This window comes from Dipodomys ordii, unplaced genomic scaffold (genome assembly GCF_000151885.1).
Source record: "Dipodomys ordii isolate 6190 unplaced genomic scaffold, Dord_2.0 Scaffold39, whole genome shotgun sequence".
Taxonomy (NCBI): Eukaryota; Metazoa; Chordata; class Mammalia; order Rodentia; family Heteromyidae; genus Dipodomys; species Dipodomys ordii.
Genome location: NW_012267255.1, coordinates 13,169,499 through 13,193,398, shown reverse-complemented (window position 1 = coordinate 13,193,398; position 23,900 = coordinate 13,169,499). Strand labels below are relative to the sequence as shown.

Genomic DNA, 23,900 nt, shown 5'->3' with positions numbered 1-23,900 from the left:
TGCGGCGGCGACGTGGCCGGCTTGGGCCTCTATTGTCTTCGTCCCGGGTGGGAGGGGGAGGCAAGGAGGGATCCTGGCCGGGGGGGGGGGTGGTCCCGCCGACCCCGAGGACGCCCCGCAGGAACGGACCGGGTCCGCGGAGCCGTGGGCAGATTTCTCCCGAGACAAAGCCGGAGCGCAGGGCGCGCGCGCTCTTGGGGAGCGGAGTCCGCTGCGGATCGGGGACCACTTAAAAAATAAAACCCGGAGAAGTTTGAGGCTGGTGGCTGTCACTGCGCCGCAGTCTTTGTGACTTACTTCTGTGCGGGGTTTGTTGGCCCGGGGCGATTGGGATTTTGGTGACGGTCAGCCTGCCCCCCCCCAAACCTAAGAACGCATCGTCGGGTTGATCTTCGTAACTTTTTGGCCTGCCTGCGAAAGAGATGAGGGGCGTCCCCCCCCAATCCTCTCCTTCCTTCCTTCCTTCCTCCGGGCCTGCATTCCAAGCCCATGACATCAAGGGGTTCGGGGAGGGGGGGGGACCAGCCAATCGGCGTGGAACCGCGCACAGGCCGCTCATTGTCTCCTGGCTGCGGCTCGGGCCCGGGCGCCACAAAGGAGGGCCGTCGGGGGTTTCGTTCCCGTTAACCTCCGGGGAGCCTCCGCCCGGACGGCCCACCGCGGGGAGAGGGCACCCGGCCTGGTCAGGCCTCTGACATCCCCCCCAACCCCACCCCGCCGCCGCAGCCGGGGGCTGCGGGTGTCCGCGGTGGGAAGCCGATGCCCTCCTCGCCAACCCGGGCAGAGTGTGCGGGGCGCTCCTGGCCCGCTTGCCCGCTGTTGGGTCCTCCTGTCCTCCTTCGCCTCCTGTGTGGTTCAGTGTATTTTGAACCGGCCTGGAGATAGGAGTTGGTTTTAGTCTGAGCATCTAATCTGAAATCGTTAGGATTTTCACCTTTCCAGGCCATCTCCATTTCCTGTGTCGTTTTTTTTTTTTGTTTTGTTTTGTGATGGACCTGGGGCTTGGACTTAGGGGCTGGGCACTCTCCCTGAGGTTTTTGTTTTTGTTTTTTTGTTTTCAAGGCTAGTTTCTACCACTTGAACCACAAGTTCCACTTCCAGCTTTTTGGTGATTAATGGGAGATGATAGTTTCAGGACTTTCCTGTCCAGGCGGGCTTTGAACCGCGATCCTCAGAACTCTGCCTCCTGAGTAAGGATTATAGACAGGAGCCATAGACACCCGATTTTCGCTCATATTTTAAAACGGTTTCATAATTTTTTTCTTGGAAGAGACAGAAAGGTGAGAGGTTTGTTGTGTACCATTTGAGTATAAACATCTCCAACTGAAAACTTTGTTGGAAAATATTGCTCCTTGCTTCCTTCCATGGTTTACAAATCAAGCTTTAGGGGGCCTGGAGCTGATCAGAGAGCTGGAACTGTTGGACGCCTTGCTCTGGCCTGGATCCTGCACTTTAATTACAACTCCGCCTGTGATTCTTGGCTGGGTGAGATCTGCCCGCTCTCTTTACCTTTGCATTGTAAATGAGCTACTGATAACTTTGGCTGTCCTTCAAGTAGTCCACAGGCTTTTCCTGGATGTTAAGAACCAAGCTGGTTTTCTTTTTGCTGACTAATGTAGCCAGCCCCTGCCCTTTTCTTAAATCTAGTTGAGCAAACCCAAAGAAATTCATAGACTGGGGCTAGATCACTATAATTACAAATGTTTCAAACAGCAAAACCTTGCTTTTCAGAACCTTAAGAAAGTTAGTTATAAAGGCTGTGGGGTTATCCCTTTACGCATTAAACCTATTTCTTTTTAATAACCCCTCTCGTTTATGTGGTCTTTTCATATAGTACCCTTTCATAGGAAGTCTTTTGATCTTAACCAGTTAGCTAGGATTACCCAAAGCCCTGGACTGAGGAGGGCACAGAAGCTCAGAGGGGGTGTGGTCACTCAAGGTCACTCAAGAAAGTTGGAATAGTCTAGTTTCACCTCTACAAGCAATGTCTTAGTTCAAGTGAGGTATGTAGATGTTTCTACCACAAATCACTTTTGTCTGCCCCTCTCCTTATTTATTTTTGTCACCCATCTGTCTCTTCTTGACATTTGATAATTCCACTTACGCTGTTTCTCATCTCTTCTGGGCTTGGAAACCAAATACCCATGCTCGCTAGCCTTTGCATGAGATAGTGGTACATCTCATATAGTTAAGCCTCATGGCTTAACTGTTAGATAAAGCATGGATATAAATGGAAGGCTGGTGGTACACACGTGTGATCTCACAATTTGTGGGGCTGAGGCCGGATTGTGAGTAAGGTCAGCCTGGGCCACATGGTGAGTTCCACATTAGTCTTGACTACATAGTAAAAGCCTGTCGGGGCTGGGAAGGTGGCTCAGTGGTAGAGCGCATGCCTTGCATGCCAGAGGCCCTGGGTTCGATTTCTCAGCACCACATAAGCAAAAAGAAAAAAGCCGGAAGTGGCTCTGTGGCTCAAGTGGTAGAGGGCTAGCCTTGAGCTGAAGAGCTGAGGGACAGCGCCCAGGCCCAGAGTTCAGGTCCCATGATTGGATCCCCCCAAAAAAACCAAACAAACAAAGTAAGAGCCTGTCTCAAAAAACAAAAACAAAAACAAAAATCCAGTTGGACTCAAGGGTTCACACCTGTAATCCTACCTACTTGGGAGGCTTAGAATAGGAGTATCATGGATTGAGGCCAGCCCAGGCAGAAAAGTTGTGAGGCATCTCAACCCATTGCTAGGCTCAGTATCCTTCATTCCCTTGACATCCCAACCACATGGGAGGCTGTAAGTGGAGGACGATGGCTCCAGGCTGGCCCAGACAGAAAAGTCTGTGAGGCTCCTTCTTCATAGAAAGGAAGCTTGATGTGATGCGTATGATGACTGGTCTGGTTGGATGGAGGTCTGTAGTGGGAGATCCTGACCCTGGCAGCCTCAGGCAGGAAGAAAGGCTCTATCCTAAAAATAACCTATGAAAATCCCCTCTGGAAGCATGGCTTCTGTATCACTGCAGCCTGGCAAATGCCAGGCCCGGAGCTCAGACCCCAATATTGCCCGCATCCCCCTAAAAAGAATGGTACATGGAAACATGAACTATGATATTCCTTGGTTTGGGCACCTTGCTTTTTTTTTTCTTTATGTATTATACAATTTGTATGTTGATTAGAATGTCAGATCTTTTTTCTTAAAACCTCATTTAACTCCTTTGTACAACAACTTAAAAAGTAATAATGAAAATGAACAAATGCCCTTATGGAACAGTGAAAAAAGCATAAGCATTTTAGGGAGCCTGTGTGGACTTCAATTCAAGCACACATGGGTTCTAGTCTCCCCTAAGTCCTTTACTACTTTGTTTGATATTGTCAAGTTGTTTAACGCCTCTACTGGAAGGAAACTTGAGTTTCCATCCCAAAACCAAGCACTGCACTAGGAGGTGTGCCTGTTTGTGTGTAGTTACTCAAAGATCACATTGTAGCTATTGACTCTTAGTAATAGGAAATTAGTGTTAACATTTCTTGGATTTGCATATCCCTTACTCTTTAAGTGTTCTATTTGTATTAATCAGTCATTTTGATCTATGTTTTTATCTGTGAAAACTCTTCAGCAGCAAATTGAAGGAACCTTTAATTGTAACTGCTTTGTTTTTCGGTGGTATTGGGTTTTGTATCTAATTGTACAAATTGTACCCAGTTTATACCCGAATTGTACCCAGTTTGTACCCATTGTACTTTCCAGACTGGCGCTAGACAAGTGAGATAGATTGAGCTATGCTTCCAGCTAGACTTTTGCTGGTTACTTTGGAGATGGAATCTGATGGGCTTTTCTGGCTGGGCTAACCCTGAACCGAGATCCTCCAAGATCTCAGCCTCCACAGTAGCTAGGATTACAGATGTGAGCCACCAACACTCAGCCAATCTTAATTAGATACTTTTAACTAGTAAATTTCCAAGGGGGGCATCTTTAAAATTAAAATATTTGACTAGATGATAATATATAGCAGAATATAACAAACTTTAAAAAAAATGGGACAAGAAGTTGAAACTAGCATTAAAACATGGCATCCTTCAGCCTAGGTTAATCAAGTCTTACATAATAACAACAAAAGGATGCCTAAATTTTGATGTACAGAGAACCATGATATGGCCATGGCAAAGTAGAAGATGCTGGTCTAACCAGTCAGTGTAGGATAGCAACACAAAATGCTGTTGTCCTTCTATAGGTTGAGCCTGGCCCTCAGTGCAATTTGGGGAACGGAAGGAAGGCACAGATATCCCAGTGACTTAAAAAGGATGAGGAAAAACAGTTGGCTCTAAACAGAGCCAGCGAAGCTTCTGGAATGTTGAGGGTGCCAGGAAGCATGCCCTCTCTGGGACTTGCAGCAGATGCAGCGGGGACCTTTCTTATAGGGAGTAGGGAAAGTGGAGGAAATAAATCGGGGTGTGGCAGGACAGCTGATGTGATTTTAGCTCAGAACCTCCATTCCGGGAGGAGGCTGGGCCTGCAGGATGGATGGCTCATGTGCATTCCATCTTCTGCTCCCTGGAATGCGAATGGAACAAAGGAGCTGCTTTGGGACTCTTTCTGGTTACAGAATGCTATTCCTCAGCAGGGGAAAACCATTTAGAGGACTTAATAAGAATAAATGAGACAATTCTGTAGTTAGCAGCTAGGGATCAGGAAGGTCCTTCAGCTGGGGCTGCCAGGGACCTCTGGACCACAGCTGCTGGCCTGTGGAGTGAACTGAGGAAAGGAGCCTCAAGGTAGAGCCCCGAGGTGACTGTAAATGAAACCTTAGAGTTCCAGAATTACTGGGAAAAGGTGCAGGTGGCCTGCCTTAACATTTTCAAGTTCAGAAGTCTATCATTTTTAATTAAACTTGTAACGGTGTCTCTTCCATCAGAGGGGTTTGCTCAGTAACTGACTGTTGAAACTGGAAATTAGTCCCACGTAAGAGAATGCAGAAGTGTAAATACATAATGTTTTAGAATGGTGTGATGATTTATATCACTTGCTTGCCCCCCTTTTTTTTTTTTTGGTCTTAAGTAGTTTATTCATTAATATTACCCTGCATGCGTACATCACTGAGAGAATTCTATCCGGGTTGTGATTTGTGGATTATCTTCTAAGAAGACACCTGTTTGGTCAGGGTTCTTTTCTAGACTCAGTTTGAAGTCAGGGTCACCTTTGCAGAGCTTTGGCCAATGCTTGCCTCTCCCTGCAGACCTGTAGAAGTGGCCATTTGGCAAGTCAGCAAGCCATAGCTCCTGCTGGCGGCTGACCATTTTGGTTTGTCCACGTGCTTTCCCCACCTCCCACCCACATCTTGACAAAAACAGATAAGGAAGATTCGCTCCGATGAAAAGAGGAGAGAAGCACCAAACTTTGCTCTTTAAAATACTCACACTTACTGTGGGATTTTCATGGGGATTCTTGTCCTGCTCCTCATCCCAAGACGGCAGCTTTTGGTGCTCTTCTTTTGTGAAGGTTGCTCTGTGCGCCTCACCTGCTCCCTTAGATTAATGCAAAGGCATTGCCAGTGCTGCCTGCCATCCACCAGAAATAACGGCTTTTCCCTGTGCCTGCTTGTCCATCCAGGTTGGGGCTTGAGGATGATTGAGGGGTGTTTTTTGTTGTTGTTGCTTTCTTTTTTTTCCCCACCCCACTTATCTGTGTATCATGAGCTGTGATTAATGTTAGCTGTGACCATTGGATGGTTTTGGTACCTTGGTTTCCAGGAGGATGAGCAAATGCTGAACCTCCAGGAAACTTGTCCTTAGAGTTATTGGCAGGTTCAACATTATTTTAGGCATTTGCCAACTGTGGCATGGGTCCTGTTCATTGGTTCTGTTAACTCCCAACCCTCAGCCAAGTAAGATTTTTATTAAGGATTTCTGGAGCCCACGGGTAGATCCTAGTTTGTTTGTGGGGACTCAGGCTTTGTTCTTATAGAAATTCATACCTTGTGGGTTTTAGGAAAATAGAACCAATGAATCTTTGTCAATTGGAAGATGTTTTCTTGCTAGATTCTTGTTAGAGAGGAAGTTGTTGAGCCTGGGCCTTAAGAACTTGAATACTGGTTTGGATCCTGGTTTTACCAGATGTACTGTGGGTTTGGAACAAGTGGCTTCTTATCTTTGTATCAGCTCAGTGGAATGAGGATATGGTAATACCTGTGCAGCAATGTTGGGAGAAATTAATAAGGTGGTTAAGTCAGCTCTAGTGTTCCGGATACTAGTGCCTGGAGCACACTGCATAACTGAAAGCCTTGGTTCCCTGAAGCTGACTGGTCTGGCCAAGTCGTGCATTCTGAGCTGCTTTTATCTTCTAGATGTTGATAATACCTCCAGAAGCTGACCACTCACTCAGGAATCTGTGTCTGGATGAGGGGACTGGCGGAGCAGGGCTGCAGTGTCTTGGATGTGATGTCAGGAAAGTGATGGCCTTCTGGGGTCCTTGTGCAGGCCTGCCATGTGAGCTCCTTGGCTCACTGCTCTTGCGTCCTTCTGTCCACATGGCCCTCAGTGTCCAGGAGTTTTTTGTAGAGCCAGAGCAGAGCTCTGTAGAGCAGAGCTTTCAACATGACAGCTTTCTGCTTGTTCTTTGATCTCTTTCCTTCTCCTTACTCCCTCCCCTCTCTCCTCCCTCTCTCCAACCTCTCTCCTCCTTCTCCTTTACCTTTTCTCTCCTCACTCCTTTCTCCTCTCTTCCCTCTTCTCTCCTTCCCTCCTCTCTCTCCTTTCTCCCCTCTTCTCTCCTCTCTCTTTTTCTCTCTTCTCTCCTTTCTCTTCTTCTCTCTCTCCTTTCCATTCTCCTCTCACTGCTCTCTGCTCTCTTTCTGCCTGGATGCTGTTCCCTGAGCATTTGAGCCTCAGCTCCACTTCCAGTTTTCTAGTGGTTAATTGGAGATAAGAGTTTCACAGACTTTCCTACCCCGGGCTGGCTTTGAACTACAATCCTCAGATCTCAGCCTCCTGAGTAGCTATGATGACAGGTGTGCACGTGAGCCACCGGCTCCAGGCTTGATTTCTCAACACGATACTTCTTTTGTTTAATTTCAGACAGGGCTTGTTTCCCTCACCCAGCTCACTGCTAAGCCTTTGAGTGAGTCACTGAAAGCTCAGAAGTTTTGTTGTTTTGTTGTTGTTTTTATTTTTTGAGTCCTGCACCTGCAGGGGGTACGAGGTTGAGAGTGAAGAGGGTATGTGGGCAGAGAGGAGGAGAGAGCCTCCTAGTATCTTCCCTCCTACCCTGGGACTAGAAAGCTTCCCAGAGGGTAGTGATTCTTCAGTGAGGCATCTACAGAGAAGAGAGGTCCGTTTTGCCAGGAGGGACACTTTGAGGGTGGTCCTAACCTAAGCTGGGAGGGACCTCCCCCCAAGCATTCCCCAGGGGAACCTTATTCAGTGGCTGGATGAGGCTGTGTGTGTGTGTGTGTGTGTGTGTGTGTGTGTGTGTGTGTGTGTGTGTGTGTGTGTGTGTGTGTGTGTGCAGCGCGCATGCGCGTGCATGCCTGGGACTTGAACTCAGGCCTGGGCACTGTCCTTGAGCTTTTCTCCTCTAGGCTAGCGCTCTACCACTTGAGCTGCACCTCCACTTCCACTCCCACTCCCACACTTTCCTACCTGGGCTGGCACTGAAGGGTGATCCTTAAATCTCAGCTAGGATTCCAGACATGTGGCTGGGCTGTGGTCTTCTCCCTCCACTTCCAGCTTCTCAGCCTGCTGCCCAGGCTCTAGAAGTGATGGAGTGCTTCATTGTTACACTTTTCCCTCTGATTTGTTGCCCATGGAGGAAACAGGAGAGAAAATAATCAGTACCATGTGTAGTGATTTTCGTAGAGTGGGTCAGTTCAGACACACGACTCTGCTTTGGGCAATAGCAACAGTGGGTCATACCTTGCTTCTAGTCAAGTATAGAAATTGCATGTATGCAAAGCCCCAGATGGCAATCTTGGGTTCTCTGGTGCTCTGCAGCAAAACCAGACCCCTCAGGCTGCTCTGCAGACTTGAGATACATTTGTTTCTGGTTTTCCCTTTTCTTCAAGCCCTGAATGTCAAATTAAAGCCCTCTTACCCACTACCTCACCCTGCCCCCATCTTGCCAGCCAAGCTAAGCTTTCATTTCTAATTTTCTTCCTTTCCAGCCTTCATTTTCTTTCCCCATTTTTTCTTCTCTCCATGGCAGTACTGTGGGTACTTCCCTACCTCTGTCTACAGTGCCTGGAAAACATGCCTGTGGCATTTGCTACTTTGTTTAAAGGAGGGCCTAGAGAAGGAGGAGGAGAGTGTTTTATTTCAGAGACATCTCTGCCATAGATGTCCTTTTTTTCCCTTTGCAGTACTGGGACTTGAACTCTGGGCCTGCGCTTACCAGGCAGCTCCTGTGACCACTGCCTTTTGGCTTTAGTTCTTCTGACTTCCCGTAGGGTCTTGCGTTTTCCTGGCCTTGAACCTGGGTCCAGCCTACTTCTGGTGGCTTCCAGCATAGCTTAGATGACACGTGTGTGCCACTACTACCTGGTGTATTGATGGAGATAGGATCGTGGGAACTTTTGGGGGGCGGCTGGCCTCACCCCTCGATTCTCTTGATCTCTGCCTCCTAAGTAGCTGGGATTTACAAACATGAGTCACTGTGCCCGTCTTTGCCAAATATCTTATTGTGAACTTTTGCCCCATGCAGACAGCACCCCTGGCAAATTCCTGTGGGCTGCTTTAAAGCAGTGCTTTTTTTAAAAAACAAAAACAAAAACACTGGCAACTATTCTAGTGTATTTGTCTGATTCAGTAATAGCATGTATTACCAGCACGTTCCCCTACCTCCACTCTCCAGATGGATTTTAAAATGTTGTCCAGACTGGTCTCTTAACTGCCAGGTTTGAGAGATTCTGCTGCTTCAGCCTGCTGAGTGGCTGATACTATAGTTGTGTTATGCTGTACTGGCTTGCCACCTTGGGATGGACTTGCTTCTCTGGGAATTGAGAAGGACTATGTATCTAGCCACAGAGCCTAAGCTGGTCTTACAAAGAATTACATTGTATTAGGTATTTATCTAGGCTGGAAAGGTAGCTCTATGGTAGACCCTCTGGATTCCATCACTTACAAAGTATATTGGACAATGTGCGTAGGTTATTTACGAATACTGCTTTAGGTACTATTTGTTTCGCAAGGGGCCTGAGCATCAGCTGTGCTGGTGTCTGTCGGGGTTGGTGAATGTTCTGGACCAGTGCCCCATGGTTACTGAGGGACTGTGTTCACTGGAAAGGAGGGTTGCCTTCCAGTGTCAAGTATTACTGTTGGCATGAATTAACCTATGATCTGTGGTTTTTAGCAGCGGAAACTTGGCACCTGGCAGAGACATGGGATTTTAACCCAAGCAGTCTGTTTCCAGAATTTCTCCAATGTAATCCTCAGCCGGAGCTCAAGGAGGGGGCAGGGGAGAAGGGCACAGAGTCCGAGGGCGGTCAGGGAGGCGGGTCTGTACGCATTCAGGTCTGGTTGTGAGCAAGCCCTGGCCGAAGCCTGGGAGGCTTTTGCGGTGGGTCACGACGCTGTCAGCACTTCCAGAGAACTTTCTCCCGCTTTCCTGGGCTTTCATTGCTTCATAGTGACTTACGAGGAGGTGCCTTTACTGTTTTCCTGGGGGCTGCCTCCCAGCGCCTTCTTCCTTCAGGGATGGAAAAAAACTGGACCCTGACTGGCTTTACAGAGGAACTCTGTAAAGTCCTCCTATTGGATCACTTCCTGCTTTGATGTATATATAAAAAGAACTTGGACTCCAGTGTTATCTGGTAGGACTGGGTTTTGAACTTAGAGCCTCCGACCTGCTAGGCAGGAGTTCTACCATTTATAAACCAGCCCTTTTGTGCTTTAATGATTTTCCAGATAGGAATCTCACAATTTTGATTGGGCTGGCCTTAGATGGTGATCCTCTTGCCTTTTCTCAGGTAGCTAGGATTAAGGCAGGATCTCACTGACTTCATTCAGGCTGGCTTCCATCTGTAATCCTTCTGTCTCTGCTTCCTGAATAGCTGGGATTATAGCAGTGTGCAACCACTATGGCTTATTTTTGCCCTGGCTGGCCTCCAACCACTGGGATTACAGTCATGCACCATCACACCCAGCCCTTACCTTGTCTTAGGTAAGATTTGTGCAAGCTTCATGGCATGTGGGTATTTGAACTTTAACCCTCCCCTCCCCCACAGTATCCCACTTAAAAAATAAACCAAAAACATTTTTATGTGAAAAAATGAACCAATAGACCTCAAAAAGCAGCATATGTTTTTATATTCCATTTTATGAGACACAGTTACTAATTTTTTTTTACAAAGAGGAAATGGGAAATTCCATCCTATGGTTTAATAGAAACCTCATATCCTCTCATTTTCTTCTTTCTTTTTCAGCTTTCATTTCAACTTTATTCTGAGCCAGCCTTCATGAGTTAACCATACTTCTATCACTGCCAACTATTGTAGGAATCATATTCCTTCTTACATGTACCAAAACTCATAAACATGATTCTGGGTTGCAAGAGAGGATTTACTGTTTGCATCTGTCTGTAAGGATTTGTTACAAATTAAACAAAGATACATACACAAGTGCTCCTCCTCTCCTTTTCATGAAAGGGGGGAAAGGTGGTTTTATTTTAAATACTCAACATACTCGTTATACTCCTGTCCACACTTACTCTACCTTGTGTGTGTGTGTGTGTTTGTGTGTTTGTGTGCTTGCACCAGCCAGTATATTCAGTTCTGACTTCTTGCTGGCTAATTGGAGATAAAGAATCTTCTAGCTTTTCCTACTCAAGCTGGCTTCAAACTCCAATCCTCAGATCTCAGGCTTCTTGGAATAGCTAGGATTACAGGTGTGCCCAGCATCTTCCTTCACCTTTAAAATGAGGCACTTGAGCTAGCGTCTTCCTTCACCTTTAAAATGAGGCACTTGAGCTGGGAAGGTGGTTCAGTGGTAGAGCGCTTGCCTTGCATGCATGAGACCCTGGATTCGATTCCTCAGCACCACATAAGCAGAAAAAGCCGGAGGTGGCGCTGTGGCTCAAGTGGTAGAGCGCTAGCCTTCAACTGAAGAGCTGAGGGACAGTGCCAGGCCCAGAGCTCAGGCCCCACGACCGACAAAAAAAAAAAAAAAAAGGTCACTTGAGCTCTGAATGCTGTGTAAAGCCATCTCGTAGTAGTAAAGCTCCCCGCCCCACCCCACCCCACCCCCAAAGGCATTCATGATCTGAGATCTAGATGTGGGTCCCCAAGGGAGTTCCAGAGTTTCCTAAGGCTGGCTGAAATGCTGGGATTGTTTCTCCTTGTTGTCCCCCTGCCCCCAAAGCTCAGGAGGAAGTGGTATGGATTCTGAGCATTTTGACTCCAGTTTGGGTCTGCAGACAGACAAGCACTTGGATGGCTGGTCGGTGACCAGGGAGGCAGAGGGCTCCCCAGACCCCTGCTGATGGGAGAGAGCTTCAACAGCCCCTCTGTCTTCAGGCGTTGTACCTGTGGCAGTTCAGCTATTACCATCCTCTGCAGCAAAATCTCTGTAGATCTCTAAGATTCAGGAGCAACCTCTCACCCAGAGCCAGTGCCTGCCAGCAAGTTCGCTGCTGTCTGTGCTGCCCACCTTCACACCTGTGTTCTTCCCTTCTTGCTTACTTAGTCTGTCTCCTTGCCGATTTATCCCAGGATGCACCTGGATGTCCTCCAGGTGGCCCCAAAGTCATCTTTTGTTTTTCTCAGGTTTTTTTGTCGCAGCAACCAAAAACTGTCTTATGCACTGACTGTAACATGTCTGAAGAAAGGAAACTGTGTTGTCATGTGGGCACTTGACTGATCTCCTGCTGCAGACATGGTTTTCCATGGCTTTCAAATGTCTTTGGCAAGTTGGCCCAGGTTGACGGGGAGGAAGGCATTGTGGACATCCTGATGGACTTAGAAGTGTGCAGGGATTTTTCTGTGGAATCCCCATTCTTCCCCTGAGATAGAGCCCTGCTTTGTGAGGACGGATTACTTCTTCCCTTTTATCAGCTATGGTATGAAAGGAATGCAAATTTGGGATCAAAGACTAAATAGGCTAAAAGCTGAAAGACCCTGGCAGACCAGCGCCTTTGGTAGTACGCGGGTCCCAGTTGTGGAGGTTTTCTATTGATTATAAACAATAAGGAAATAATTGTTCATAATAGAAAACTTCATTCCTTTCCATTCAAGCTGACAGGAAAAGTTTGCAGCACTTCTGGGGTGCATCATGTGTTTGGGTGGGGTTTTACCTGTGGGGCTTCTTTTTTCCTGAAGAAATGGAGACCTGTGGGGGAAAGACCAGCAGGTACTTAATTAAGATCTCTCTGGAATTGCAAGCACTGAGTTTTGAAGTTAGACCCCCAAAGCATGTGATCTTTAGTCTGATTAGACCAATGTGAATACTTTAAATTTTTGCTAAGATGTTAGATGTTTATAGGGTCTGTTCTGTGAGGAATTTCTGGTAGGGAAGAAATACTAAAGCTTGTTGGACTGTTCTGGTTTGAGGTGTCCAGAATGCAAAGTGATATATCAAAAGGAAGGGAATTTGAGGTAACAGGACATTTCAGATGAAAATGTATTTAGTTGAGATTTTGAGACTGTTCCTATTTTAACTCCCATTTCCCATTCTTTATTTTAAATATATGCCTTAATATGTCTTAGTGATTACCCCCCCCCATCATCTTTAACACACCCTACTTAGTATTTGTCTCTTTTTAGACTGAAGAACTGGACAAAATGATTTTTTTTCCCAGCCATTCTTGGTTGTGGCTCATGTTTTGTAACTCCACCAAAGCTCCACTTCTGCTCTTTTGGTGGTTAGAGATAAGAATGTTACTTGCAGTTTTTAAAAGTCAGATGGAAAAAGGCAACTGAGTCCTAGAAAATAGAAAATGTAATTTTAAACTATTCCAATAAAGCTGGAGGAGGAAGGGGAGTTTGAAAAAAAAAAAAGAATGTTACTTGCCTGCCAGGGTTGGATTTGAACCTCGATCCTCAGATATCAGCCTCCTGAGTAACTAAGATTACAGGTATGAGCCACCAGCCCTTGGCTTGTGTTGTTGTTTTTTGCTCAAGGCTAGTGCTCTACCATTTGAGCCATAGCTCCACTTTGGGATTTTTTTGTGGTTAATTGGAGATAAATTTTACGGAATTCCAGCACCAGCTGGCTTTGAGCAATGATCCTCAGATATCAGCCTCCTGAGTAGCTGGGATTACAGGTGGGAGCTACCCACCACTACCCAGCTAAAACCAATTATTTGAAGGTAATTATTTTTGTTACCAGAAAGATATTATCATTTTTCTTTATGTTCAGGAATTAAAGCTTTTTTGGATGAAAGTAGTTTTTATTTTTTAAACAGAACGTTTAGTTGCTTTCAGCTCCTTGCTTTTAAGAGATCATACTTTTTGGGCTCTACTAACTAGAAAAACATTTACAGTATTTGGGATAAAAGTCTTTGTTGCTTCTTTAAAAGATAAAAGAACAGCCAAAGGTAAGACAGCAAGATGATACGGCTACAGACCTAGGGTCTGTTTGGTTTGGGTTTTGTTTTGTATTTATTTGTGTCAGTACTGAGGTTTGAACTCAAGGCCTCAAGTTTTTCCACTCAAGCCTGGTGCTCTACCACTTGAGCCACACCTCCACTCTTGGCCTTTTGCTGGTTAATTGGAGGTAAGAGTCACAGGTTTGTCTGTCTAGGCTGACTTTGAACCATAATCCTTAGATCGCAGTCTCCTGAGTACCTAGGATTGCAGGTGTGAACTATTGGCACCCAATTGTTTTTGTTTTGTTTCTGCCAGTCCTGGGGTTGAACTCTGAGCCTGGGCACTGTCCCTGAGTTCCTTTGTGGTCAAGGATAGCACTCTACCACTTGAGGCACACAGGCTCTTCCAGCTTTTTCTGTGATTAATTGGAGATAAGAGTTTCACAGACTTTCCTCTTGGGGCTATCTTCAAACTGCAATCCTCAGATCTCAGCCTCCTGAGTAGCTAGGATTACAGGCGTGAGCTACTAGTACTCAGCTCCAGTTACTTTTTTAGATAAGAGTCTACAAAGTAACTGGGATTACAGTGGTAAGTCACTCTACTGTAGGCTGAGAATGACTTCACTTGTTTTTAATTTTAATTTTTTATTATAAAGGTGATGTAAGGTAGTGACTTTCAAAAAAAATCTCAATTCACGTTCAAAATTTGCTTCCATAGCAATTGTTATAGTACCCATGAGAATACTAGCTTCTGTACTTTCTTACTTCCTTTCATCCATACCTCTGGTTTATGCTGTTTATATTTCTAGCCAACCTAGAAAAAGATTCCAGTATGAAAATATAGTCAGGACTTAGAGATTTATCTTTCCATCTCTACCTTGCCCCAAAAGGGGGAAGTTGGGAGAGAAGGTCTCTGTGAACTTCACGAGTACTCACATTGTGTTTCAGTCATATCTTGAGACTCTTAAGCCTGTACCAGGTCCCTGCCTCTTCCATTTATTTGAACTTGGAAATGAGATCTTTTCCCATCTTCAGACTTAAACCGTGATGGCAGAGGGTGGAGGGGACCAGACCCTTTGCTTTTAGACCCCGTAGTGGACTTCAGTTTTGAGTGATGAGAGGTGAGATGCATCCTGCGGACCTTTTCCAGTTCTCTCTCTTGGAAAAGAGCTGGATGCAGCCTGTAGGTCTGTATTCCAACACAACGGGCCTAGGGCACCTCGAACTTTCTGCCTGGTTCCCTTGTGACACCTCAGACTAGATTATGTGTATATTCTGTGTCTTTACCCAAAGAGAACAGAGTATTTGTGATCTCTCCTTGTTCTCCCCTGTGATCTGCTTAGTAACTCATTGAATGGCCTCTTAAAAGGTCTTAAGGTTTTTAAGAACTTGAGCGTGCAATTTTTAGTGATATTTTGTTCTAAATTGTATTTTTAAAAACTGAAGTATATCGTATCTTTCAAAACCTGTATTTTCCTAGTAGTCTTGGCATATGTAATAACAATAGCACAGCATCAGTGTTGCTGTGTTGGCCTTTATTGCTGAATTCTGCCAGTAAAAAGTTAACCAGTTTTCTTTCGTTCTATTCAGTATTTGTTGTCAGGTACTGCAGTAGGTACTAAGACAAAATGGTTTGTCTTTCCTGTGAGGCGCCTACATGAACAGTTTCAGTGGTCTACATTTAGTACTAGGGAAAGAGCATGTGTGCACATGTGCATGTATCCGTGTCTGTCTGTGTATCTGGCTGAAGAGAAGGCAAGTGCCAGAACTTCCTAGGTAACAGAACTACATTGAGTGTGATCTGTGCTAGCTAATTGAGATACTGTATAAAGTAATTTTGTATAATTCTTTCATTTTTTTATTGATTTTTAAAATTTTTATTGTTATTATTGAGATGATGTACAGAGGGGTCACAGTTACACAACTCAGGCAATGAGTACATTTCTTTTTGGACAATTTCACCCCCTCCTTCACTCTCTCCCAGTTTTTCCTTCCTGTCCACATCCACAAGTTATAGCATTCATTTTCAACAGTGTCTAGTGAGTACCACTGATGCATTTGTTCACCCTTTGTCCCTCCATTTCTGTGGCCCCCCCCCTTGCCCTGCCAAAGACAGATAAATGAACAATCAAGACAACAAGAAGATGAAAACAGCAACTAAGAAAAAAACTTTTTGCTTACATTTCTCCGAGTTCTTTTTGGTCAATAGTATTTAGTATGATCAGAGGCACATAGGCATTGTGCCTGCGTGTTCCTCTCCCAAGAGTATCTTCCTTTGGTCCCATCATTTTTTAATGTGATGATTGATGACTTGATCTTTCAAGTTTAAATCACATGTGATGTCATAGTGTCCTCTCCTACTAAGACCCTGTCATTTCCTGTGTGCCTGACTTCCAGTCTCTTCATCTTGATGGATGGTCTTTCCTTAGTCCCAGCTTTTCTCCATTTTTTCTTCAGAATTTCTCATGACCATCATCACCATCAATTTGTGCTTAGTTACCAAAGTTAAACTCAGTGCCATCGCGGGTTCGTGTCACTTCCTGCCAGTTCTTGGGGTGGGGTGGGGTGGGGGTCTCCATGCATAATGAATGCAAGCAGGGCCCTGCATCGGGACTTGGTGGTGCTGTGGTGGAATGGCTCTGAAGCCACTGACCTTGTGTTTCAGATTGCTTCCAAGTATGATCACCAGGCGGAAGAAGATCTTCGCAACTGGATAGAAGAGGTGACAGGCATGAGCATCGGCACCAACTTCCAGCTGGGCCTCAAGGATGGCATCATCCTCTGCGAGTAAGGAGGCCCCGGGGGGTGGAGCCCTGCTGCCCCGTGGGTCCTTCCCATGGCTTCCAAGAGCATTGTCTGGGACTGGGATATTGCCTGTCCAGTGAGCCCTCTACCGAAGTGCTTACTGATTCAATATTGCAGTTTTTGTTTGGCCAGTCAATAAGCGGTTCTGTGTATTTTTTGCCTTTAGACTCATAAACAAGCTACAGCCAGGCTCTGTGAAGAAGGTCAACGAGTCCTCGCTCAACTGGCCTCAGGTAATCACCAAGCAAAGAGCCTCAGCCTCGGGCTGGGAAGGTGGCTCAGTGGTAGAGTGCTTGCCTTGCATACATGAGGCCCTGGGTTCGATTCCTCAGCACCACATAAGCAGAAAAAAAAAAAAGAGCCTCAGCCTCTTGCCTCTAGTTGGTGTCTTTTTTTTGGGGGGGAGGAGAGGTGAGGAGGGAGATAGGTCTAGCAATATCGCCTAAGCCAGCCTTGAACTCACAGTCCTCTTGTTTTGCCTCCCAAAGTGCTGGGATTATAGGCAAACATACCACACACAGCTAGTTTCTTCTTATTTGGTAGACAAATGTCAAGTTTGGAGTTTGGTTTTGTCACTCTAAAAAAATGTTTCCATAATGACTATTTGTTTAGTGTAGAAGTTTGCCTTGATTCAGTCTTCATACTTTCAAAAAGCATTTCACACAACTTAACATGGGAGATACAAATTAGACATAATAGGAAGGAAAGGGAACAAGCAAGGCATTTAATAGAATTACTTCTTTTCAGCACATTATATCAGATGTAGTTTTAGTTCATGAATAAGTATGATTGAGTAATTTCAGGTATTTATTTGGCCTTCAACTTGTACAAAGGAGTTATACAAAGGGGTGTTAATTCAACATGTCTGTTTATGAGCACAGTGCCTCTTGACCACAGTGACCCCTTTCCTCATTCTCCCCATCTCTTCTAACCCCACTAAGAATAATGTTTTGAGATAGGAGAGATTGTGGACAATTAAATAACCATGGGTTTATTTTTCAATTAAGAATAAAGCATGTAATGGATTACTTAGTGTGTAATCTTGGATAAAGAAAATTCCAGGCCTGGTTAACTCTAACTGTGATATAGTACAATTCTTCAAAATGTAGAGGGAAGATTTTTGTCCTTAAAGAGCTAAAAAAAAAATTGCTTAAATATTAAGGCCATTATGTAACTCCTTTTTCAGAGAAAGTTGTGCTTTTGTGTGTGTGTAACTGACCAAAAATTCCTTGCCAAGTACTTTCCTGTCTGTCATCTTTAAGTCATGAAGACTTCAGATCTTAGAATGTCAATATTTAGTTTGCCACGTTAGTCATGTGCCTCTTTTTCCTCTACAGTTGGAAAATATTGGCAACTTTATTAAAGCTATTCAGGCTTATGGTATGAAGCCACATGACATATTTGAAGCAAACGATCTTTTTGAGAATGGAAACATGACCCAGGTTCAGACGACGCTGGTGGCGCTGGCAGGACTGGTATGTACATGTCTTCAGGGCTGGTTAACTCCATTCCCCTCGTGTCAGTGTTGATGGATTTCATCATTGTCCCCTCCCACAGGGGTTCAGAGCATGGCCGCGGTGGGGGGCGGGGGAGGGGGGAAGTAGGCCCTGTGTCTTCTGTAATTATTAGCTTTGCAGGGAGGCTGTGATATTATTAGCTGCCTCAGACTTTGATGGGTTCATTAGAACCCACACATTTCAGAGGGTACAGTGTGACACTGATTAGCCTGAAATATGTTTCTCAGGTCTAGTGTGGACTTAGCTAATGAGGCTTGTGCCTGTGGACCTAACATTTCTTTACCAGTCCCTCTACAAAACTGTGCTGGCAAAAAAAAAAAATCTCTAAAGTGTGCCTGTTCAGCTGCTGTAATTGTTTCTGTCCAGGCTAAAACTAAAGGATTCCATACAACCATCGACATTGGAGTCAAATATGCAGAGAAACAAACAAGACGTTTTGATGAAGGAAAATTAAAGGCTGGCCAGAGTGTAATTGGTTTGCAGGTGAGATGTTACTGTTTAGTTACTCGAGCTCATTAATTACTGCCATGCAAAATGTTATTTCTCTCATACGTAAGGTATAGGTAAAGGTGCTATAATCTAGATTTCTTGGGTGGATATGTGGTCGATACAGTATTATGTAGATTTCTTAGGTGGGTATGTGGTCTATACAGTATTATAAATGTAGATTTCTTTTTTTAACTAGGTAATTTTATTTTTTATTTATTTTATTTTATTTTTTGTGAACATACTGTACAGAGGGGTTACAATTACATGGGCAAGATAATGAGTACATTTCTTATCAAGTATTGCAGCCTCCTCCTTTGTTTACCCTTCACATCCCTTCCCAGCCTCCCCCCGCCCCTCTACCCAATCCTTCCCGCCCCCCCCTCCACCAAAGTTGTAAAGTTCGTTTTCGACTTGCAACAGGTCCATAAATGTAGATTTCTTGAGTGGATATGTGGTCTATACAGTATTTATTATTCTTGTACTAGGGCTTGAATTCAGGGCTTGGGAGCTGATCCTTAGCATTTTTGCTCAAAGTTGGTAGTCAAGAGCCACAGCTCCATTCTTTTTTTTGGTTAATTGGAATTTCATGGCCTTTCCTACCTAGGCTGGCTTTAAAATGTGATCCTAAATCTGAACCTTCTGAGTAGGTAGGTTTATAGGCATGAGCTACCCGTGCTCGGCTTACAGTTATTGCTATTTGAAAACCTATAAAAAGGATTGAGAGTTATTGCTCAAGTGATAGAGCACCTGCCTAGGAAACATGAGACCCTGAGTTCAGACTTACGTATTTCTAAATACATTTAAAAAAAACAAATAAGTAACAAAATACAGTCTATAGAAATGGCTGGTGATTCTGGAAAACATTCTCAAGTATATCACCTGACTTGACAGCTTTCTCCAGGAAATGAGAAGTGTTTTTTTTCTGAAGTCATACCATTTCTAAAAAGAAAAGCTGTATAAATTTCTGAACATGGTTGAACAAATGAAGTGTTCGTTTGTTTATTGTTGTTGATATTGTTTTGCTGATCTGGGACTTGAACTCATGTCCTGAGTGTTGTCCCTGAGCTTTTTTTGTTCAAAGTTAGCACTCTACCACTTGGCTTTTTGTGGTTAACTGGAGATGAAACTCATATACTTTCTTGCCTGGGCTGGCTTTGAACCGTGATCCTCAGCAGACTCCTGAGTGGCTAGGATTACAGGCGTGAGCCACCGGCAAGTGGCAAAATGAAGCAGTTTTATAAGACTTTAAGGCCAAAGTCATTCATTGACTAGGACACTAAACCATATAAAATCCTGGCAAATACTTGTTAGGATGCCTTTTCCTTCACATGTTACCCTGGAGAGAGGCACAAACACATCCTGGCCAAAGGCTTTGTGTGCTGTGGACATACCCCCTCTCCCCTCTGAGTCTCTGGGGTGGGTTTACTTTTAGAAAATACAAAACAATGAAGAGTGAGAAATTAGAAACCTGATTTTCCAAACTAGTCTGTTGGTTAAATTACAACTTGTTGAACTTGGAAACTTGTTACGTAAAAATAAAGCCATGTTTGAAAGGTTAAGAGGAAAGTTTGGTTATAAAATACTGTGAGCAGTGTGTTTTGTTTTGTTTTTTTAATTTAAGTATGTTCATGAATATTTTTGTAACTGTGTGTCAGTATATGTACAGTTATAGAATTGTATGCAGACCCATAAGTTCAAACTGCTGGCTGGCATTGCTCTACCACAGGTGCACAAAATGCTAGAACTCCAGTGAGTTTCGCCTCTTCCTTTTTGGCTTTAATATGCCTTCTGAATCTTTTTCATTTTATGTTTAGTAATAAAAGCTTTCCTTAATGTTTTTATGAGCCAAAACAAAACCTTCCAACGGTAGAATGGAGAACACGGTGCTTGATTGGTCCTAAAGGCAGAGTTCTCAGTGGGGAAAAGAAATTAATTGTTCCTTTGGACTTGGCTGAGTTCTGATTCCTCATTCTTCCTGTTTCTGGCTCTAGCCAGTGTATGAAAGTTGAAGTTATAAATTGTAGTTCTTTTTCCCATGAGAATGTTGGTGATTTTGAAGCTTTAAAAAAAAAAGTTTAATGAGCTGGGCCCAGTGGCTTATGTCTGTAATTCCAGCATTCAGGAGGCTAAAGTAGAAGATTGTGCATTTGAGGCCAGCAAGGGCTATATTAGTGAATCCTGTTTTAAAAACAAACAACCAAGTGCTTATTACGGACCTGGTATTTACTCACACTTTTTAAACTTTTTTCTAACTCCATAGCTGGAGTTAGAAGGCATATTTATTGTCTGGCCAGATTGCTTTAATCCATTTCCGTGACTGAAGCAGGTAGCCAGCCCTTAGTGTGCTTATCTGAGCTATAATGAGGAAGAGAAGAGAAGCATGGAAATAATGATCCATAATTTTGCCACTGTAATATTACGTAGGCACATGTGTGTGTGGTTGCTTATGCTGTGAGGTACAATCAATATATATTTTTTAAAGATTTTAAAAAATTAGTCCTTGAATTTTGTATATATGTATACATGTGCACGCCAGTTCTGGGGCTTGAACTCTGGGCCTGAGTGCTGTCTCTGACCTTTTTTGCTCAAGGCTAGTGCTTTACCACTTGGAGCCACTGCCCCATTTCCAGTTTTTGGGTGGTTAATTGGAGATTTAGAGTCTCATGGATTTTTCTACCTGGGTTGGCTTTGAACTGCAATCCTCAGATCTCAGCCTCTTGAGTAGCTAGGATTACATAAGTAAGCCACCAGTGCCTGGCTAGTCCTTGGAATCCTGTTTGCAAAACAAACCTACAGGAGAATTAACAAATTAACAAATTGGTCCTCTGACAAACAGAAGTTCTTAGGAACTTAGCCAAGCCACATCTTTCCACCTTTTTTTTTTCTTTTTGTTTTGATGCTAGAAAATCAAACCCTGAGCCTTGTAGGTAGGAAGGGCTCATGTCACTAACCACATTCCCAGCTCCATCTTTATTAGCAGCAGAGAATGCCGGGTATGAGGTTGCCATCTGATCAATAGCGCTCATTTTCTTTCCACCTGAAAAGATGGGAACCAACAAATGTGCCAGCCAAGCAGGCATGACAGCCTACGGGACTCGGAGGCATCTTTATGATCCCAAGATGCAGACTGACAAACCCTTTGACCAGACCACGATTAGCCTGCAGATGGGCACCAACAAGGGAGCCAGCCAGGTGAGCAGCACCTTCCTATCTTGCGGCCAAGAGCATACCCTTACTTCATTCTCATTCACCCCAAAACACAAGGATATTTTTTTCAGCATAGTATATTGAGAGAATATTCTTCAGGAAAGTCAATTTTGCTGAGAAAGCAAAAGAATGAAAAGGCCTTTTTTCTCACAGTCACCGAAAGTGGGGTGTGGCTTGCAGTTTTTGTTGGCAGTTAGAACAGCTGGCCTTTCTACCTAAACCAGAAGGAAAAACAGATGTGTGTGTCCAAGTAAAAGATCGCACTGTTTAAAGGCTGGCTTTTATTTATTTACTTATATTTCCTCTTTTGGTTTAGCTTTTAAAGGGGACTTTTTAAGATGATAGGTAAGATTATCTCATGTTTCTCTTTAGACCTCTTAAACTAGAATTCTTATAACTGAGCTTCTAAGGAACACATTTTCTGTAAAATGTTAAGTGGATCCTAAAATGGTAGCAAAATAGTTCTTCGGTAGCAGATAGAATTGCAGCATGATGACGTATGTTAACGTATTTCCTGTTAAAAACACTTCAGAGGGAGAACTTTCCCCCCATCTAAGTGAGCTGTACCCCTGCACCCAAGGAGGATCTGCTGCATCCACTCTCACACTCAGCGTGAACATCACACTTGATAGAACACGAACAGGCATAGATTTATTTTCATGTGTTTAAGCTGCTGTGTGTAACCTGTGTATCGTGTTCTGATCCCAGGCAGGGATGTCAGCACCAGGCACCAGACGCGATATCTATGATCAGAAGCTAACATTACAACCAGTGGACAACTCGACCATTTCCTTGCAGATGGGGACCAATAAAGTTGCTTCCCAGAAAGGAATGAGTGTGTATGGGCTTGGGCGGCAAGTGTACGACCCCAAGTACTGTGCTGCCCCCACAGAACCCGTCATTCACAATGGAAGTCAAGGCACGGGAACAAATGGGTCAGAAATCAGTGATAGTGATTATCAGGCAGAATACCCGGATGAGTACCATGGCGAATACCAGGATGACTACCCCAGAGATTACCAATATGGTGACCAAGGCATTGATTATTAGAGTCACAGAGGTGATCAGTATATAGTCCATTGATTTTTATCCAGTGAGAACCAAACTAGCCTTGAGTAATTTTTATCTTGTCTTCCTAAAACACTATTATGCTTCTTGTACCTTTTTTTTTAATGCCTTACATACATTCCTTTTTCCTTTTTCTGCCTCTTCCCTAAATAGTTGCCTTTTAGTGCTGTAACAGTTAAATCCTACAGCCTAGCCAGTAACCTGCAAGTGAAGTAAAAAGGAATACTGTGAAAGAGGAATTCTTGTACAGCCAGTTCTTTTATTAAAGACCTATGCATTTTTATGATCTTACACTTAAGCTGGGTTTTTCAAACAATAGGAAAGTTTTTGTTTTGTTGGTTTTTTTTTTTTTTTACAGTTTAGCAGATCTGGTTTCTACATGGAAGACTAAACTCATGTTTATTGCTACACGTGGCCTTTGCCAACTAAATCTAAGATGCAGCATTTTAGAAATTTTCATATCAATGTCTACAGTATTGTTTGCTAATTTTTAAATAAAGTCATGATCGGTGTGCATTTGTGATTAGATGTGTACTCATTCTCTTACTGAGGCTGACAGATCTTGGCGGAGAGGTAGGCCTGGGGCGTGCGGTTGAAGTCTTCATTTGTGCCAATGTATCAATGTGGAGTTGCTCTGTTTTCTTCAACTGTATTTATTGCTGCATTTCTCAGCATAAACTTATCCCATTGTATTTTTTATAAATAAATATTTTTTTTTGGAACATTCATACGAACCACAGGCTGATTATTTTCTGGCTAGCTTCCAAATAGGCAGGATTAGATTAAGAACAATGGTAACAACAGAAAGTACTCTTTCCTGGGTGCTCTAATAAGGTACTTTAACATTTTATTCAGTCTAGCCAACATTGTACCCTGCGCTTAGGACATAGAAACTTAGAAAAGCGAACATTCTAGCTCTGAGCATGTCTGTAGTGAATGATAGCCAGAAGTGGCCTGACCCTTGCTGATTTCACTGTTTCGAATATTCTAGATCCGAAGTTTAGTAAGGAAGAATATTTTTGTGTGTGTCTGTCCTGAGGCTTGAACTCAGGGCCTGGGTGCTGTCCTTGAGCTTTTGTGCTCAAGGCTAGTGCTCTCCCACTTGAGCATAGCTCTATTTAGGGCTTTTTTGGAGGTTAATTGGAGATAAGAGTCTCATGGCCAAGCTGACTTTGAACTGTGATTCTTGGATCTTGGCCTCCTGAGTAGCTAGGCATGAGCCACTGGTGCATGGCTAAGAAGTTAATATACATACTGTAGGGTGAAAATAACATACTGCATCAGAAACAGGACGTGCTGTTTGATTAATAATGACAAGG

General features: G+C 44.0%; 1 protein-coding gene across 1 annotated transcript in view; it reads left to right on the top strand.

Moving 5' to 3' along the window:
• Nucleotides 1-23,307, top strand: part of Cnn3 (calponin 3, acidic) — a 24,058-nt gene extending 751 nt beyond the window's left edge. Inside the window, exons 2-7 of the mRNA XM_013018337.1 lie at nucleotides 16,161-16,282; nucleotides 16,467-16,533; nucleotides 17,638-17,775; nucleotides 18,184-18,300; nucleotides 21,352-21,498; nucleotides 22,222-23,307. Coding sequence (XP_012873791.1) covers nucleotides 16,161-16,282; nucleotides 16,467-16,533; nucleotides 17,638-17,775; nucleotides 18,184-18,300; nucleotides 21,352-21,498; nucleotides 22,222-22,563 — 933 coding nt within the window. The 3' untranslated portion in view covers nucleotides 22,564-23,307. The remainder of the gene's footprint in view (nucleotides 1-16,160; nucleotides 16,283-16,466; nucleotides 16,534-17,637; nucleotides 17,776-18,183; nucleotides 18,301-21,351; nucleotides 21,499-22,221) is intronic.
• Nucleotides 23,308-23,900: the final 593 nt, after the last annotated feature.